This window comes from Spinacia oleracea, chromosome 6 (genome assembly GCF_020520425.1).
Source record: "Spinacia oleracea cultivar Varoflay chromosome 6, BTI_SOV_V1, whole genome shotgun sequence".
NCBI lineage: Eukaryota > Viridiplantae > Streptophyta > Magnoliopsida > Caryophyllales > Amaranthaceae > Spinacia > Spinacia oleracea.
The window spans coordinates 148,784,261-148,804,726 of NC_079492.1; the positions used below are offsets into that span (position 1 = coordinate 148,784,261).

Sequence of the window (20,466 nt, forward strand, 5' to 3'; positions counted from 1 at the left end):
ACAAATTTTACTAAAAATGTAAACAGATATTATTATGCAAAATTATGTTTTATTTATCTCATTACCATTTATTTAAATATATAATTGTTTATAATTTTCACTAATACACAATTTGTACTACTCATGTGTCTGTGCCATGTCACACATTTAGCAAGCGTCATGATAACAAAAATGTGTTCGATCATTCATACAAGGATTCAAACTTCTGACCAAACAAGTATTGAATAATACGTCTAACCAACTTAGCCAACTGTTTATTGCGTTTTGTACTCTATACAAATATACTTAACTTAAAATTTGAGTGTTTAGTTTACTACTCTTATCAAGATGCAATAATTACATAGGGCACTTAAATTTTGGTAAAGACATAACTTAACATTGATTTTTGAATTTCTTTTCCCATTTGGGACATATAAAATTCAAAGTAGCAATTCGAAAGGCGAAACATCAAACATCACTCGGACAACACGCTAAATAGTTATTAAAAATAATTACGTCGTATAATACACACTAACAAGTAACAACCCTTTATTCTATAATTCCGTTGTATAGTACATACTAACAACCATTTATTTCTTTTCCCATTATTGTTTTCCTACGAAGTACTACGTATAAAGATTACAAATTATTGATCCATGACATCATCAATCGAGCACGCACGGTGCACGATTAACATGACCTTCGACATTCACATCTGTAAACGGGCACACAAGTTCCAGAAGGCCAATTCTCTTGACTACAAGCCTTCTTACAAGCCGAGTCAGAAATGACAGAAAAGCAACCACCTTTGAAGAATTTACTCGGTTTTGCACATGTGGCACCTTCAACTTTAACCACCATCTTCATTTCTGTCATTCAAACAAATCATCAGAAACTTTTTTTTTATAAGAATCAAATTTCTATATGACTATGAGGATGTTGTTTGGTTGGATACATAAAATTTGAATGTTCAACTTAGGATGCGTTTTATTCATCTAATTTTCACTTTTTTTTTTTTGAACTTATCTTATCTAAACTTATCTGAATTTTCTGAACTTAACTGAACTTATCTGAACTTATTAGAACTTATCAAAACTTATTTTAGTTATAAATTGTACTTGGTCAACCCTTATTTTTCCTGAATTCATTTTATCTGAACTAATCTGAACTTATTTTTCCTGAAATAAGTGGAAATAAGATGAACAGAACATAGCTAGCCTTAATGTGAAGTACGTATTTACACTTTAATGTTGGAAAAACAACGGGTTGATACTAAAAATAATTATAGACAAATAGAGGAGATTGGAGTAGTGGATTTTAGATCTTATACAAATTAATAGCGTTGTGTCGTGGTATAGAGATTACTTTTTTCAAAGCGAATTTCGCCACCTATCGGAGCGGACTTATAGTTAGGGACGCCCTACAAAGTTAATTCAACACCTTTGATTCTACACCCCGGACTCAAAGGTTGGAATTATTTAAGAACGACTCAGTTCTAAAATGTAAATTGAACATCAGGGTTTCTATTTAGGGTTTCCGTCTATCAATAAATCTGAATAATATATCTCCTCGTAAATTAATGATAGAGTTATATTTATATGTTTCACGAAAAAGAAAACAAAACAAAGTGGCACTACAAGATATTGTACTATTAACGACGGGAAATCCCGTCGCGAAAGGCCAATAATCGTTGATTAACGACGGGATTTCCTGTCGCGAACCCGTCATAAAAGGGGACCGTCGTTAATAGAAAATCTCGTCATAAACCCGTCTTAAACTCGTCGTAAAAGACATTTGCGACGGTTATTCCCGTCATTGTTTGGTTGTTAGCCCCGTCGCAAAAGGTTTTTGCGACGGGATTTTTGACCCGTCGTAATTAAATTGTCGTTAAAGATACAAATTTTTGTAGTGTGGCTTCAAATCCTTTCGATCCTTCGGGCCAGTTAACCCGATCGGGACCAGCTCAAAATCCTCCAAATACATTATTTTTTTTTTCCTAACATGTAATTGTTGTAAATTATAGGCAAAGTTGCTAACCTAAACCGTCATAATTAAATGGTCTAACAAAATAGCATATACGTAGTATAAAGAAATTAAATGACCAATACATATTATATAAGGAGTACACGAACAGAAAGTTCATACCAGAAGCAAAGAAGAAGAGAAGCAAAAGCAAAAGCCCACAAATTTTCTTCTCCATTGTCCTTGGTGTTGTTTACTAATTTACCAGTTGTTGTTTGAAATTTAGTACTTTTGTATTATGTAACCACTAGGTTGTATAAATGTCGTATTTATAGGTAAGAGAGAAAATGTTTTACGTCATGGGATAAAAGTATAAAACCGTTCAAGCACACCATATTGAAACTTAAAAAAAGTTGGCAATTGATAAGATCGACAAGCTAGATTAGTTATTATTTGGGGTATGAAACGGTGCCACGATGATGGCACGAGAGTCCTCGGTGTCTTGACTTTGGACCGCATACGACGCCTGTAAGATGGACTTGGGGCCTTCGGGAATCCCGGAGACGTAACCTCCGACGCTGTACAATATAATTAATGTGTAAATGAGAGTGTTTAAGGGAGAGAGCTCAGAGTAGGAATGGTCCTCTTAGGCTCCGTTCTGTTCGACTTATTTAATTTGCCTGAACTTATCTAAACTTATTTTATCTGTGAAAAAAAACTTATTTTTTCCGAAAGAAACTTATTTGTGTCTGAATATGTCTTAAAGAAAAATGAACTTGTGTTTGAAAAAAAAACAATTTTTTTCTGAACTTAACTGAACTTATTTTATCTAAAATAAGACGAATATAACAGAGCATAAGTTTAGAAAATGAACCTCCCCTATATTTAGTGATCGTGTTGTGCCGTTAAGGCTCTTTAAACCTTATATTCTTATACTTCCTCCGTTCCGGAATAGATACATCGTTTCTCTTTTGGACACTGTTATTAACTAACTTTGACAATTATTTTTTCACATTATGTAAAAACAAACAGAGTCAAGTGAGGTTTTGTTAAATTCGTATCAATGTGAGAATTTCAAATATCAATTTTTTATAATTTTTTACTTACACGCAATTAGAGATGTTAATGTTCAAAGAAGCATGTTGGGATACGTGAAAAAAGAAATGATGCATCTATTGTGAAACAGAAGTAGTAATTGATACGGTGCTTGAATGGGTATATTTAGCTTTAGACTAAAATAATATGCTACTTCCTCCGTTCTTTTTTAAATGACACAATTATTTAGGCACATTTGCCAATGTATAATTTCAAACATTAATATCTTCTATTATGGATAAGAAAAAATTATAAAAAATTGATATTTAAAAAGTATTTATTGAGACGAATCTAATAAGACCCAACACTACTATGTTTTTTCTTAAGTATAAATCACAAAAGGAAGTCAAAGGAGCATGTTGTGAATAGTGTCAAAAACCCTATTGTATCATCTAAATAAGAACAGAGGAAATATTAAATATTACTCCCTCTGTATTTATTTAAGGGATACACTTGCCTTTTCCGGCTGTATTTATTTAAGAGATACACTTGCCATTTTTAGTAACTTATCAACCACACCATCTAATTAAATAATCTATATACACCCCAACCCCACCCCTCATCCCCTAAAATGACATGGTCTCCACTTGTTTTACTTACTAAAATATCTACCCAACCCCACTTGTTTTATTACTTTATTTCATTCAATTCTTTTTTTTAATACCCGTGCCCGACCAAGTTTATCTCTTAAATAAATACGAAGAGTGTAACACCCAAACATTAAATGGTACGGAGTACTCCGTATCCCCAATGCAGGCCATGGGCCCATGAGGCAATACTTACAAATTTCCATAGCCCGCGGACACAACGAGACCTTTCTTATCTGGTTGGCTCAAAAAATAGTCTATGTTGGTGGCTTGTGTGCACTCGGTGGTCTTCGTAATGTTGGACCTGTTGGTACCACATATGACTATATGAGTGTATGACATATTACATTATTACTATATTAGGCTTATCGGTTTACGTTTGTTCTAATTCCACCTCAGGGCGGTGTGCCCGTGTCCTATCTGGATCTGGACAGATTATTGAGTTCAGTTTAGTTCAGTTCAGATCAGTTCAATTCTAAATAACAGAGATATAAGTCAAGTTAATTTGAGATCAGCTATATTCAATTTGGGATTGAATCTGGTATTGGATTTAATTTCTAGTCCAAAGACGATCTGATCGGGTAAAGTATGGAGTCGGCCTATCAAATCAATATTGGATCAGATGGCCGGTTTTTGGTTCTATTTGATAGGAGGTCGGCGAGGCGGCATGCTGTGATGTGTGAGTAAACATATCACAGCGCCAAATATGTACCATTTCTTTGAAAAAGAGTACAATTTCATTAAAGAAAGAGTACCATTTCGTTAAACAGAGTACCATTCCGTTAAAAAGAGTACCATTTCGATTAAAACATGTACATTTCATTGATTTTTTTTTTTTTGCTATTATGTTTTTACAAAAACATAACAGAATGCGATTTTTACTTCCTCTATTGGATTGTGATTATTAAAGGGTCAAGTTTATAATTTTTCCTTGTAAATTGGATGAACTTTTTTTTAATTTTGAGTTTCTTTTGGTTATTTTTTTACATCAACTCACTACAGGTTAGATTGAATCAACCGCATGATCTTCAGGTTTTGAGGGGGGGAAATACGGACTTAATTGTAACATTTTGAGTAAACTTTACCTAATGCCTTACAATATTTATTAGAATTTTAAGCATGAAACGCGTGCTTATTGTCAAAAATGCACACACAACAACCTTAATTATCTTATACGGAGTACAAAGTATCTTAATAAAATATTTTTATGTTTAATTTAACTTTTATTGTTTGATTTTAAAAAGGGTAAAATAAACATTTACGGAGTATTTTCTAACACATGCCCTGACTTTTGGTTGTACCGTGTTCGCAAACTTTAGTAATTACCGAATAAGAACTTGTGTTAACTGATAGTGTGTTCTTTTTTACCAATTGATTGTTGGTTCAATGGTGATTGGAGCTGAACTTGGTAGGGAGAATCCCGTGTTCGATCCCCCGCAACAATAATTGAGAGGGGACTGAAACTTATCCACCCAGAACTCGCCCCGAATTCGGATTAGCCTTAAGAATGAATCGGGTATTAACACCAAAAAAAAAATATTGTGTTCTTTTTTCCAGCTAATTAAACCGGAAAAATAACATCAGATATTTAGATGCTAACATAGGCTTTTACCACTGGGATTAGACTTGGAAAAGGTTTATTATAATTATTATTACAAAGTATTATTTCTCACAAAATGTGATATAGTAGAGTTGGAGATAAGCATATGTTACGATGTACGACTGTATGCATGGTGATCCAGTGTGCGTTCTATTCACTTGATTTTCACTTATTTTTCTGAACTATCTTATCTAAACTTATTAAAACTTATTTTAATTGGTCTACCATTATTTTTCCTGAACTTATCTTATCTGAGTTTAACCGAGCTTAACTGAACTTATCTGAACTTATAAAAAGTGAAATTAAAGTGAACAGAATAGGACCTTCATAAAATGAAAAATACTACTTTATAGACTTACATTAATACACAGTAATCGAAAACCATTTATTCTAGTACTATACGAAGTACTATTTGTTTACAATATCATCACACATTCAGAAGTATGCCATCTTATCGTCCCTGGCTCATAATGTAGTACCTAAAAGAAAATATGAAAATATACACAAATGAGAATTTCAGATGAGCTCAACACAACACTCCACTATAACATTATAATTTAGTTCGAAAACAAACATATTTAGGACAGATCATTTTCTTGTACGGAGTACTTCTAAACCGGAAAGGAAATACGGTAAAATCTAGTACTACTTCCGTTTCTGAAAGTTCTTTACGCTTTCTGTTTAACTCCGATCTTAAAAGTTTTTTACACTTGTGTTTTATAACTTTAATCTATTTTGGAATACAATATTTACAATTGTACCTTCTATTTTGATTTTCATATTCATCAACTTAATTACACCATTTATTGGCACACGTACTTGCATAATTACCGTCTCTGTACTGATTTTTTTATTAATCTATTTTTCACAATTATACAAGATGTCACTTTCATAATTATAGTCTCTATACTGATTTTTTTATTCATCTATTCTTCACACTTAAACAAGATATCACTTTCACTCATTTGCAAATAAATATCTCACTTACTCACCTTCTCCTTTTATCTTAATTCGCGTAAAAGAGTAACCGTTAAATAAACGTATAGAAATGAAGGTAGTACGACATACTTCCTATGAGTTATAATAATCGTAACACTTTCACTTTTATACTTGTTATTATGTAATATTAAGTCTTTAACAATCAAGATCTCTAATTATATATTACTAAAATATAGTTTAATTACTTCCTCCTTTTATAAATAAACGAGTCACTAGCTTGTATAAAATGGTTATATAATACTAGTTCCGTTTCTGAAAGTTTTTTACGCTTTGAAAAATGTAAGTATAAAAACTTTGACCGTAAATTTTCTTTATTATATACATCAAAACGTTACATGTAAGATCTTGTTAAATTGGTCTCGGTATGTATTTTCAGAATATCAAATTTTTATAAATTTTCACATACGAAATTGGATATATTAATTAGTAGTTAAATATTGCATTGAAATTTGTGCAAATAGTAACTGTAAAGATTTTTTGAAACGAAAGTAGTACCTGATAGATCAAGAGGAGCACAAAGTGTTTAACAAGGCCTTCGACATTCACATCTGTAAGGGGGTACACAGGCTCCACCAGGCCAATTCTCTTGGCTGCAAGCCTTCACACAATCCCTGTCAAACCCACAAATGCCTTTGAAGAACTTACTTGGTTTTGCGCAAGTGGCACCATCCACCTCAACCACCATATTCATCTCTGTCATTTTAACAGAGCAAAACACAATCGCTTAACTAATTAGTTCAAGTGCTAAACTAATTAGTTCTAGCGCTTAATTAATAGTTTTAATACTTAACTAATTAATTTCATTAAGGCAGTCTTTTGTGTAAGAATGTCTTGTACGTACTATAAAAGTTTGTAAAAGTCTATATTAGAAGTTGATTACCTAAACCTTCCTATATTATAATAATATAATTGGGATTGTGGAAGATCATCCGACACAACACTCTAAATCTGAATACGTCACTGCTAATACCCGAAAAAAATCCTGACTTCGCGACTGCCTACTATCCTAAGTTATCTAAGATAATAAATAAGAAAATCTATTATCGGCTATGGCCTATGGGTCAATATTTTGATATGCCAGACGTACTGTTCACATACCTGTTATATAATCTGATGTCCGGTTTACTTCACGATAAAGTGAGATGTAACTATCAAAACGGTAATGCTACATAAAATGACTTACTAGAAGCAAAGAGGAAGTGATTACCAGAAGCAAAGAAGACGAGAAGCACAAGAAAAAGCCCAAAGAATTTCTTCTCCATATTTTTTTGGTTTTGTTTACTAATTGTTTGAAATTTATATTAGTACCTATATTATGTACACTTACCACTTCTATAGCTGTATTTATAGGCGAGAGGAAATGCTTTACGTCATCGTTCAAGATCCTTCAAGAACACCATATAATTCTTATTATTATAATTATTATTATTATTTGTGTGGAGAGAAGCACACCGTTGTTGATACGAGTTCGTTTTTTCGGGTATCAGATATGTGTGGCAACACGCATATCAGCTAAAAGACAAATAGCTAAAAGAAAAAAAATGAAGTACCATTTTGCAAAAAAAAAAGTACCATTTTTGTTTGAAATGGTACAATTAATCTATTTTTTTTTATCATTTTTCCTATTTTATCTTCAGCGCGTCTCCTGTGAGACCAGTCAAACCATCAACTTGATGGTGTGACGAACGCGAAACCAATAGCTTACCTCCCCTAAAACTATAAAAAAAAAAAGTAACATATCTAAACTATAGAAGTAACATACATAAACTAAAAAAGTACCTCCTCTAAAATTATTAAAAAAAAAAGTAACATGTCTAAACTATAAAAGTAACATACCTAAACTAAGAAGGTATCTCCCCTAAAACTACTCCTTATAAAAAAAAAGTAACATGTATAAACTCTAGAAGTAACATACCTAAACTAAAAAAAGTACCTCCTTTAAAATTATAAAAAAAAGTAACATGTCTAAACTATAGAAGTAACATACCTAGATTCGCAAGTGTAAACTGGTCTCACCATCAGTTGATGGTGAGGACAGTCTCATATAAGAATTTGGGTTTTACCTTTTACTATGATTGACATTTGAAAGCACGTATCTGATATCCGAAAATAGTTCCTCTCATTGTTAATACTTTAAAAGTTGCCAACAAAATGTGGTTTGTTTTAGCATGGTACGTAGTAATTGATAACATCGACGAGATGAACAATGGTATCACACTATCACCAAATCACCAATACGGTCGGTCCAATAGTCCAATATAACAAGGACCACAAGCCACAACGGCCTAATCTTGAATTCTTGATCCAATCTATATGGAAGACCTAGAGCTGTTAAAAATTGACCCGGCTTAATCTGAACCGATCGAACTCCTAACTGACTATGATCCGAAATTTTTGTAAATTAGGTAATTCGAAACCCGATTTGTACCTGGCCCGAGAAATGGATAACCGATTTTAACCTGATATTGTATGACCCAAATCCGAATCCGACACCCGACCGAAAAGATGACTGATAATCGAACTGATCCGACTGAACAATGAACCGAACCCGATTTGATACCCGACCCGACCCGGCAATAACCTTAACCTTAACCAGGCCTGTTAGTGACTCGATTATGTGGAGTAAATATTTTACGCTTGAATATTTTGAGATGACCAAATTAGTTATTGACGCGATCTTAACCCGTGTCCGAGAGTAACCCGACCTAAAATTTAACCGATACGAAAAATATCCAATCCGAATTTGACTCCAAACCCAAGATTAACTGTTACAAACTCTTTTCAAACACGACTGTATAAGCCCAAACCAGAAATTGAACCCGACTTGAATATGACCCGACCAGAACCCGACTTGTACCTGAAATGAGAAAAATCCGGCATGACCTGACAGAACCCGACCTAAACCGAGTGATAAAGTGACCCGACACGACCCGACCTAATCGTGACCCAAGAGTCGAGATAACCCGACTTGGACTCGGCCCAATAACCTGTTTTAATAGCTCTACTAAGACCGTAAGAATGTAAGTTTGTAACACTATATTGTTGGTGTACTCGGTACTGATAAGGACACAAGGTAAGTGTGTAACACTATATTGTAATATTGTTGGTTTAGGCTCCGTTCTATTGAACTTATTTTAACTGAATTTATTTTATTTGAACTTATCTGAAGTTAACTGGACTTATTTTATCTGGAAAAAAAAATTATTTTGTCTGAAATAAACTTATTTGTGTGTGAAAATATATGGAAAAAACTTATTTTGTTGAACTTATATTATTTGAACTTATCTGAACTTATCTAAATTTAACTGAACTTGTCTAAAGTTAACTGAACTTATCTGAAGTTATTTTATCTTAAATAAGTCGAATAGAACATAATCTTACTCGGTACTGATAAGGATAAGGATAGATTATGCACATGATTGTTTTTTTTTTTTTTTTTAAAGGTAACAATGGGTCAATGTCTATCCTTTTTGGTGCGAACTGTGTCAATGTCTATTATTGTTTTAGTGTCTTAACTAGGTATAGGTACCACATATTCGGATATTCCTCAAGTAAAAAAACCAGGTACCTCCTTATCTAGCATTGTCGGTTTACATAAGTTCTAACTCGACCCACATGCTATGTAGTCCTCTCTAAACCGGAAAAACAGTTAATCGATTCAGTTTCGGGTCATATTATTTCGAAATGGGTCATTTTGGTCCATTCTATGATAGTTTTGAATTCGAATAAGGTCTAACAAATTCGGTTTCATATTTAGTTTGACTTTATGCAATGATGATTCGGTATCGGAATAAGACTAATACCACACAGACACAAAAAGTAATGGGTAATTAGTATACGTGTTCGGTAAAATCGGCGGTTGATATTATGACATTGCTTAAAATTTTACTACTTTTGTCTTTTTACACTATTCACATATTCTACGTTGACTGTTGTTGGTGATTTATAGGTCAAATAAAACATAGTCATGTTGGATCTTGTTAGATTTGTCTTAATGCGTATTTTCAAATATCAACTTTTTATAATTTTGCTTGAATAGAATTTAATATATTAACGATCAAAATTATGCATTGACATGCGTGAAAACGTTTCGAGTATTTTCAAACTGTTGAAGTATAATTTATCAAATGTTAGTATGTTACCGCTATACTCGAAAGTTACTAATTTAACGTTGACAAAAGCTACATACCCGCTACCTCTACCGATAACCAATACCTTGTCAAAAACTTACAAATTATATACAAATAGCCTCTTATATAACTAGTTAGGTCAAAATGTTGCACGATAGCTCAAATGCTACCTTCGAACACGCCCATAAAATGTGAGTTTTTTTCTTAAACCTGTTTTTTCTAAATTTATTTATTTTTACTGAGTTTAATGCTAACATAAGGTACTTCGTGTTATATTCAGGTCACACTGTTGGAATATTGAATTATGCCAATCCTATCCTTGCTAATTAACTGTTTCGATATAGCTACGAAGTACTACGTATATAATTAAGGAATGAATTAATTAGTTTTTAGTCTAATGGCTAAGATTTCAATCAATCATTCCGGAGTTTTGAGATACAACATTACAATTCAAGCAAATGGAACGTACAACTAAATGAGATATAGTACACACTGACTATATTATTATTCCAATGTCCAAAAAAAAAAACTATATTATTATTTTATTTTATTTTATTTTTTGAAAAATGAGGGATAATCCCCAAACAAAAGAACTACTCCCTCCGTTTCTGTTTGTTTGTTAAATATTTCTTTTAGGGTCTTTCACAATGATTGTTACGTGGGAGAATCTTTCCTTTTATAAACTTATTATACTACTCCGTATCATTTTTTGTGCCAGCATTTAATTTTAATTAATTGGTCCAATTTTTTCAACTCATTAATTTTTTTTACAATTTCTCAAGTATGTTAAGTTAGCAATCTTTGTGTTTTTCAATTATTGGTTCATTTTGATAAATAAAACAATCTTATTGGTTGTTGTAGTGATTAGTGGATTGATGTTTTACTTAGGTTTATTTTTTTAATAAAAAAGAAAAAAATCTTTATTATGCGCTAATAAATGTGCCAAAGTCCATACATAACAAACAAAAAGAAACGAAGGGAGTACTCCGTATATTATTATTATTGTTATTATTATTAAGGTGTTACTCCATATTTATTACGGGGTATTTCCTAATTATGAGATACGAAGTATTAGTGATAAAGGAAAATATATATCACAATTATAATTACTAATATCTCATGTTTAACAATATTGTAATAAGTTTAGTCGATCATACAGATTACAAAGTGCTTAACAAGGCTTTTCACATTTACATTTGAAGAAGTCACAAATTCCGACAGGCAAATTCTCTCGGCTACAAGCCTCGCTACAAGCCTTGTGAGTACCGCAAGGCCCTTTGAAGTACATACTTGGTTTTGTGCATGCACCATCAACCTCCACCACCATCTTCATCTCTGTCATTTAAACACAATAAATTTCTTAGGATGATGAGAAAGGTCGTAAGTTGCGACAACATTAAGTTGTCGCAATCTTATGTGCCGGAGTTTAGTTGTTACATATAGGCGTCACGTATACTATTCGTCATCAAAATATTTTTACTATGAATACAATATTTTTACTATGAAAATACGTAAATAAGATAGTCGATATGAATAAGGAAACAAATTAGAATATTCAACTGATCTAACCTTTTTTCTATAAGATGTATAATAGATTATATAAGTTAAATATTTTAGTTTTCAGTTTGAATTATGACACATAAGCATGTCATGTCATCATTGTGACACGGCTTAAAAGTCGCATATTGTGACCTTTATCATTTCTGAAATTCTTAATATGGAGTAAGGTTTTTTATCTTTTTAAAAATAAATCCAGTTCAATATAAGGCTCATGGTAATCCTCTCTTTTCTTATTTTTACACAGAATCAAATTGTTCCTATTAAAACCAATTAATCATTATATAAAGTAAATCATATCGATTCAAAAATAAATATCCATCGATCTATATATGCTACTTTATGTACACCTTTTCTTTATCCTTTAAAAACATATTAATAACTTTATTTTTTGGCTGCACATGAGATACAAAGACAATAAGAAAATATAAAGGAGGGATGAATTCGAACCTAAAAACACGTAAACGTATCTTCGATCTTAACCATTAGACCAAAACCTCATTGATATATATTAATAGTCATTAGAATAACCATATTAACAACAAAATTAATTTCTTTATAAAAATAGTTTCAAATCACAACTTATCATCACTCGTCGGTTGTATTTTAAAAGTAATTAAATTAATGGGTAAAGTATTAAGAGTAAATGTACGCATAATACGGAGTTACGGAGTACAATGTACTCCGTATTTAAGATGATCGATGTCAAAAATATACTACGTATAACAACATTAAGATAGGGTGTCAAAAAAATAATTATAAGAAAAACATTAAGAAAGGATGAATTGATTACCAGAAGCAAATAAGAAGAGAAACAAAAGCAAAATCCCAAAGAATTTCTTCTCCATTTTTTCCAAGGTCTTGTTTATCAGTTGTTTGAAACTACTCAATTAAACTAAATATTATGTACGCTTTTATAGACGGACTTACGGAGTACTTACGTAGTTAAGATGATCGATGCCAAAAGATATGTGGTGTATGTTATTTAGCTAATTGATAAGATCAATTATGGTATCACTTGCAAATAGGCAATGCCACTTGCACAAGTAGCACAACAAGGCCTAAGCTTGTCTCTATGGACTCCACTGGTCCACTACTCCACTCTAGAGTAGTCAAAATTGATCCGACCCGAAAATCTGACCTGAATAGACCGAACTCATAACTAACTATGACCTGGAATTTTGATAAAACAGGTAATCCGAAACTCGACCTATACCAGACCCGGAAAAATCGATAATCGATTTTAACCCGATGTTGTAGGATCCGAACCCGAACTCAACACCCGACCGAAAGATAATTGATAACCGAACTGACCCGATCGAACAATGATCCAAACCGGATTCGATACCCGACTAACAATGACCTTATCCCGATTTTTGCCACATAACATGTTAGTGACTCGACATGTTGAGTACATATTTTACGCTCGAATATTTTGAGAAGGCCAAATCAATTATTGACTCGATCTTAAGAGTAACTCGACCTGAATTTTAACCGACCTGAAAATTATTCGATCCGAACTTGACCTCAAACCCGAGATTAACTGCTACAAACCCGATTCAAACCCGACTGTATAAGACACAAACCCGAAATTGAAACCCGGTCGTAACCTTACTTGTACCCGATATGAAAAAATCCCGACATGACCCGACCGAAAACCAACACGACCTGAACCCGAGTGATAAAGTGACCCGATACGATCCGACCTAATCATAATCCAAGACCCCTGATAACCCAACTTGAACCCGACCCGATGACATGTTTTGACAGCTTTAGTCCACTCCAATAATAATGGTAAGACCGTAAGACTATGCTGGTGTACTCGGTAGTCGGTACCACACATTAGAAATTGTTAGGTTGAGTAATTCGTCTAATTAATTCCACATGGTATGGGGTCCTTATATAGACCTAAGCTAAACAAATGTCCACATGGTATGGGGTCCTATATATAGACCTAAGCTAAACAAATGGGTCGGTCGGATTCGGTGACTTTTTGGACTATTCTATATTTGGTTCGAGTTCGGGTCATTCGAGCTTCGGGTTGACCAATCTGGTCAATATTGTATCAATTCATTTCGATAAATCTTTTCCATATATGTTCAAAGTCCCATATATCTTTATACTCCATTTCTTTTCCTAAATTTTGTCCACTAAATTATTATTCATGTGATGTAATTGAAAGTTACTTTAGATAAATTTTTACACCCTGCTATTCTAAACTCCTTATATTGCATTTACCTAAATTCTTTTTATAAACCACCTCATTTTACAAAAGTTTCCGTAGGGCTTGTATTCACCAAAAAATATAATTCATAAATGTTTCCCAAAATGTCTTTCACTCAAAAATTCCCTTTCTCCCAATTGTGTACTCCATAATCTATGTTTAAACAACAATATTAATGTTTTTTTTAGTTTCTGGTGTAGTCGACTCTAATTTTTTTTGTCTTACTTGAATGTTTCTTCTTTCCCTTTTCTTGGTCTGATAAGGTGTAGTTTTTTTCTTATCTAATCTGGTCTAGTTTGATTTTAACAAAAATGTACAATGAGTAATAAAGTAAAGAGAAAATAGTTTACTCTAATGAGTTAACATTCTTAACAAAACTCATTTTATAGTATTGTATGTTGATTTCCATCAACTTCAAGGTACCCCTTTCTCCTTCAATTCTCATTCCAATCGTCTGAATCCCCTTCCTTCCACCATACTCATTCGGTCCCCCCTCTCCCCCCTTGAGAGCCTTCAAACTCAACTTCAATTCGACGGTTCAACTAATTTCTCTTCCACGGCAACAAGCATCATTATCAGAGTTAACAAGGTGCACGTGTGTGTCTCAAGATACACTTTTAACCTAGGTAGTACTCAAGCTTTTATGGATGAAGCGCTAGCCCTTCGTAAAGGTATTCAAGAATATCTTAATCTAACATCAAGCATTTACACATTGAACGGAATAACCTCTTTATCATAAATTATATTTAAAAAATCTGGTCTATTCCCTGAAAATTATAACACATTATCTTTGACATCCAGACTCTGCCACAATCTTCATATTCTTGGGAAATCAAACATGTTTATCGAGAAACTAACAATGCAACAAATTGGATAACGAATGTATGTCACTCAATTTGTAATAGTATGTATATTGATCCTTGAAATAATCCGGAATTATATTCGACCGTACAAAAAGATTACTTAGTAATTCCTCTTCATAAGTTTATTAGGTTAAAAAAAAGGGGGTATGGGGTGTAATGTGCTACGTATAATCTTATCTTAATTTTTAACAAGTGCTCGTATTAACTAACTTGTATAAAATCAGTTGAACCAGGCATTACATTGTTAAGATAAAACATAAAATGCAAATTTGCAATATTGTTGCAAGATTATACAAAGTAATTGTTATTAATGATTTGATTTAATGAATCAATATAGATCAACTAGATGGATGATGAATTGATGATTGATGATCATGAGATTGAAGATACACTCGAATATAATCCCTCAAATTCAACCCAACATCTCGATCTTCAACCCTAACATATTTCTCCCCTTCTTTATCCATATACTCTTCCATTCCCAATTCTCCATTTTTTCTCCACATTTCCTCCCCAAAACTACGGTGCCCAAAATACCCCTCTGCTACCGTCACCCGCGGCTCACCTTCCTCCTCCGTCACCACCTCCAACGAAAGCCGCTCATAGTGTCCACGGCTGATCCCTTCAAGCTCATCGAGCCGGGCCAGGGCCTGGCCCGATACCGAGTAGAGCTCACCCAATACCCGGTGGCCTGACCCGGGGATGTTGATTAAGAAGGGGATACCAAGGGGCCCGCATACAAGAGGGTAGGAGTTGATAGTCTTGTAGCAGCCAAGGAAAACGGCGTCGTTTGAGGCGGTGAGGTTTTCTAAGAGGTGATGGTTTGGGAAGCCTCGTTTGAGGGTTCCATAGACGAAGATTTTGGTGGATTGGAGTTGGTGATTGGTGGAGGTGGTGGACATTGGTGATTGTTGCGGTGGAGAGAGAAAATATCCAATATTGGGGAAAATAAGGTACAAATTGGAGAAATTTGGGCTTCTAAAGGTTAATAACGTTGGGTTGGGCCTTCACTTGTTTGTGGATATGCTCATTTCAAAATTTGAGGCCTTAACTATGTAGGCCAAAGCCCGAAACCGATTTAAGATCATGTTTACCGCCTCGATTTTATCCTACTAAGCTAGTTAGTTGAGCAGAAGAATACTTTAAAAAATTAACAAAAACTTATACGACTAGTAATTTGAATTATTATATACTTTAAAAAAAATTAACAAAAACTTATACGACTAGTAATTTGAATTATTATATACTTTAAAAAAAAATTAACAAAAACTTATACATTGGTAATTTGAATTATTATATTCAAAATGAAGGTGTATCATACTTCCTCCGTTCATTTTTACTCGTAACGTTTGTTATTTTTACACATGTCAATGCACTACTTTGATTATTAATATTTTTAAATCTCTTTAATTAAAAGATGTTTTGAAAATACACATTGAGACGAATCTAACAAGATCCTACAACACTATATTTTATCTTACATATAAATCACCACCAACAGTCAAAGTAGAATATGTGAATAGTGTTAAAAGTTCAAACGTTGAGAGTATTAAAAATCGGAGGGAGTATTATTTACGTGGAATACTAAATATCTCATAAGTTGGCTTATATAATATGAAGTACCTCGTATCATAGAGACGAGGGTCGTGCTTATGAGTCTTAGTATAGGTTAGGTGTAGCAATTTAGTGTTCTTGGTTTCGAGTGTACTCTTCAGGAGATAAATAAGTTTTAATTTTTAAAACTTTCGCCTAATTGTCCTCATTTGCAGTATATTCACCAAGATTTCTTGGAACTGGGGTTGGGATTAGGGTGAAATCAGAGCGTGTTTTCAAATATACTCTTTAATTTTTGTAGTATTATCTTGGAGACTTTATATTCATTTGAAATGATGATCTCAGGTGGTCCGTCCGGATTTTCTTTCCTAATAAAAAAAGAAAAGAAAAAAAAAAGATTGTTTCACTGAGATATCCATGTGGGCTGGACTGTTGATCACTAATTCACCACAGGGAAGTGGACCGGTATAAATAGTATAAATCTACTCACAAAATGGCACAAGTTTTCCTGGGTCAATCTGGCCCAACTATCTATGATTTGGGATAGGTCCAATATTTAATTACTTCATTGTTTTGGTGGTTGGCTGGTTGCACAGTTCACTAACCCAATATCCACAAAGAAAGTAATCTAAATAATGAAAGCATATATTGATACGGAGTAAAATTGTTCTTAAATCAAATAAATTATTGAGCGAATACGGGTTACTACATGATGCACTTGATCCGTTTCAAAATAGTTGCAGCATTATGACTTTTATTGTTCCTACGTATAACGTTCTTTATTTTTAAAAGGAAAGAAAACTCAAACGGACTACCTGACACCATCCTTTTGAATGGGTGTCCAACGCATAACGTTACGTAAAAATTTACATTAGTAAAAATGTAATAATATTTGTAAAAAGTTTTATTTATAAAAATTATAAAAAGTTTATATATTTAAAATTTACATTGAGACAAGCCCAATAAAACTTTATATAATAATATTTATATATTATTGTTTATGAGTAGAAAATTATGGTCAAAATAAGATAAGTGAACAAACATGCATGTTAGTCCATATGAGCTTTACTTGTATTAAAACAATAAAATAGATTTCATGTGCTCAATCCTAGGGGACACTTAAAATCACTAGTGAAATTGATTCTAGATTCTTCTAACCAGCCAAAAACTAGCTGTGTGAAGTGTATATTTGAAGCGAACATATATAAGATTCAAGACTTGATTGACAAACCAAAGCACATGGCAATCTGGTTTTAAGATTACCAAAAAGATATACTTGTATAATTAATTAGTATATTAATTTCATATGCTACATTATATTACCAAGTGTCTGTTGGTTCAGTGGTGATTGAGGCTGAACTTGGTAGGGGAGAACTCGTGTTCGATCCCCCGCAACAACAATTGGGAGGGAACTGACCTATCCACCCAGAACTTGCCCCGAATCCGGATTAGCCCTAAAGGTGAATCGGGTGCTAACAACAACAAAAAAATATGCTACATTATATTTGTGATTGTAAATTGGATTAATACAATGACAAATGAACTAAACGTCAAATATAATAAGGATACATGAATCATTAATCAGTACTGACTCAACTTGTCTTTACTCTTTAGTCCATTGCAACAGTATTATTTTAGTTGGTAGGTAGCCGAGAATGAGAAATTGTTCTTCAAATATTGCATTGGAAACTTAAGAATGTGCCAAGATTCTAATACTACGTAGTTTTTATTCAAAATCGTTTTTATTCTCTAATTCCAACTTATTACATACGCTTCGATGTTTTTGTTGTTTTTATTTTACTATTTTAGACACCTACGTTCTATGATTAGTAATTGATTTCAAGTTGTTTCTATTATAGCACAATACTTTCAAAACACTTTAACTAGCTAATCTAATTGACGTAGGGAGTACTACGTATCAGTAGCGGATCCAGAAATTCGAAATAGCTGGGTCACTTTTTAAAAATTGATGAAACTTTCACTAAAATTATGTATTTTAAAAAAAAAATTGAAATTTTAACTATAAAAGAAGAAAAAAAATAATTCAAGTGGGGTCAAGGACCCCTCAAAGAGGTCCGTGGCTCCGCCACTATTACGTATTACGTACTACGTAAGTGGAAACCAAGAGAACCAAGAAGCATGTATGTGACCAACAAAAGTTGGAGGAGCTGGTGGGAAATTCACCTTATGATTTGGAGGTTAAGGGGTCGAACCTCATCAATTGTGAAATATTTGAGAGTGACTTAAACGTAGATATGCGTATCTGAGCTGGTTAACCTGTAACATATGTTGATCTAGTAGGGTCCCTTTTACTCATGTAATCCGTATGACTTATGAGCAAAGGCTAGGCCAGGATTGAAAGTTTGATACCTTGTAGGGGTAGGCATAGGCTAGCATGTTGGGTTGGGCCATACATTGAGATAGACAACATAAATTTGGACATAGGATTAGGCTGATTTCTAGCCGACGCAATTTCCATGAGTTTTGATGGGAGCCTATTGCTTCTTGGATACATCATATAATTGTGGTTTGATTTGCCTTAGTTTCCTTAATAGACCTAGTAAAATTGACTCGAGTTGAGATATGAGACCTAGATTTGAAACTGACCTAAATTGAAATAGACGTGGTCGATGTGTGTCCTTAAACTGGATGATCTAACATGTTTATCAAACATCTTGTTTTGGTGTTTAGGAAAGAGAAATGAATAAAAAATAATAAAATAGGTAGAGAGATGAGTGAGAAAGAAAGAGAGAGAATGAAAACAAAGAAAAATTGGTGTTCATGAACACCAAATGGAAAACCAATCTCTTGTAAGGAAAGTTTGACAATTGGCATATGGGGGACCAAATTACTAATTGTTTTTTTTCTTGTAATTGCAAAATGATTTCAGTGACCTAAATTTGTTATGTTATAAGTATAAATATAGGTGGGTATGGATGGTGTAGTCGTGTAGGAGAGAGGTGATATTTTTGGTGTTTGATAAATGTTGTTAGTGTTGGGGAGAAAAAACAGGTAAAATATTACTTCGTATATTTTATAAGGATGAAAACCAAAATATTAGTGTTTGATAAACATGTTCTTAGTTTCTCGTGATAAGTTAATTTTCAATTGACCTGATTGAATAGATCCACCTCTAATGAAACCAACCTAAAGTCCTAAACCACCGGTTTGTCACTCCTATTCATGATTTAGAGAATACAAATAATTTTTTGCTAGTTTATTGTATTGAATATTGACGTGGACAAATATGAAAAATCACTATTGTATACGGAGTATTAAATACTTCCTCCATTCTTTTTTAAATGACACAATTGTACTTTTGGCACTATTCATATAATATACTTTGACCATCAATTGTGATTTATACGTAACAAAAAATATAGTCATGTGGGGTCTTGTTATAATCGTCTCATCCTATAGTTTTATAATATCAAACTTTTATAATTTTTAACCATTGATAATAAAAGGTATTAATGGTTGAAATATTGCATTGGCAAACGTGACAAAAAAATTGTGCCATTTAATAAAGAATGGAGAAAGTATTTTTTAAAACAGTTAGATTTTCAGGCAATATAAAAATGGTACAACTTGTTCTCCAGTGCTTTTGATTGCTTTTCCAAAAAGTTGGATTTTTTTTAATATAAACAACCAACACTCAAACAAAACAAGTAAATTGAATTATCTAACATTCCATTATTGTAAATTGTAATCATAAAAAAAGGCTTACTATTTACCGCCCCATATTACTCAAAATCGCCCTAATATTTTACCCATATATCCCCTTTATTTACCCCCTTATTTTAGCATTTACCATTATCCTTTACCTTTTCCCTTTTTACCGCCCACCCTAAACATAATGTGAAATAATTTTTACATGACCGAGACTACCGGTGGAACATCAAATTCACAAGAGGAC

General features: G+C 33.0%; 2 protein-coding genes and 1 long non-coding RNA gene across 3 annotated transcripts; all 3 read right to left on the reverse strand.

Annotated features, from left to right (window-relative positions):
• Positions 1–442: 442 nt before the first annotated feature.
• Positions 443–2,282, reverse strand: LOC110790866 (defensin-like protein AX1). The gene is made up of 2 exons (XM_021995632.2): positions 2,125–2,282; positions 443–848 (listed from the first exon to the last, which is right to left on the reverse strand). Exons 1-2 carry the CDS (start codon positions 2,177–2,179, stop codon positions 670–672), a joined length of 234 nt encoding a protein of 77 aa, XP_021851324.1. The 5' UTR covers positions 2,180–2,282; the 3' UTR covers positions 443–669.
• Positions 2,283–11,423: 9,141 nt separating this feature from the next.
• Positions 11,424–13,755, reverse strand: LOC110791997 (uncharacterized). Its single transcript, XR_002534273.2, has 2 exons — positions 12,703–13,755; positions 11,424–11,687 (listed from the first exon to the last, which is right to left on the reverse strand). It is a non-coding gene; the product is annotated as an uncharacterized lncRNA (long non-coding RNA).
• Positions 13,756–15,192: 1,437 nt separating this feature from the next.
• On the reverse strand, positions 15,193–15,998 carry LOC110790857 (putative gamma-glutamylcyclotransferase At3g02910). Its single transcript, XM_021995622.2, has one exon. It carries the CDS (start codon positions 15,896–15,898, stop codon positions 15,335–15,337), a length of 564 nt encoding a protein of 187 aa, XP_021851314.2. The 5' UTR covers positions 15,899–15,998; the 3' UTR covers positions 15,193–15,334.
• Positions 15,999–20,466: the final 4,468 nt, after the last annotated feature.

Coding starts and splice junctions, on each gene's coding strand:
- LOC110790857 (XM_021995622.2), bottom strand. CDS start 15,898: ATGTCCACCACCTCCACCAATCACCAACTCCAATCCACCAAAATCTTC.
- LOC110790866 (XM_021995632.2), bottom strand. CDS start 2,179: ATGGAGAAGAAAATTTGTGGGCTTTTGCTTTTGCTTCTCTTCTTCTTT. Junction 849..2,124: donor TCTCTTCTTCTTTGCTTCTG/GTATGAACTTTC, acceptor TTTGAATGACAG/AAATGAAGATGGTGGTTAAA.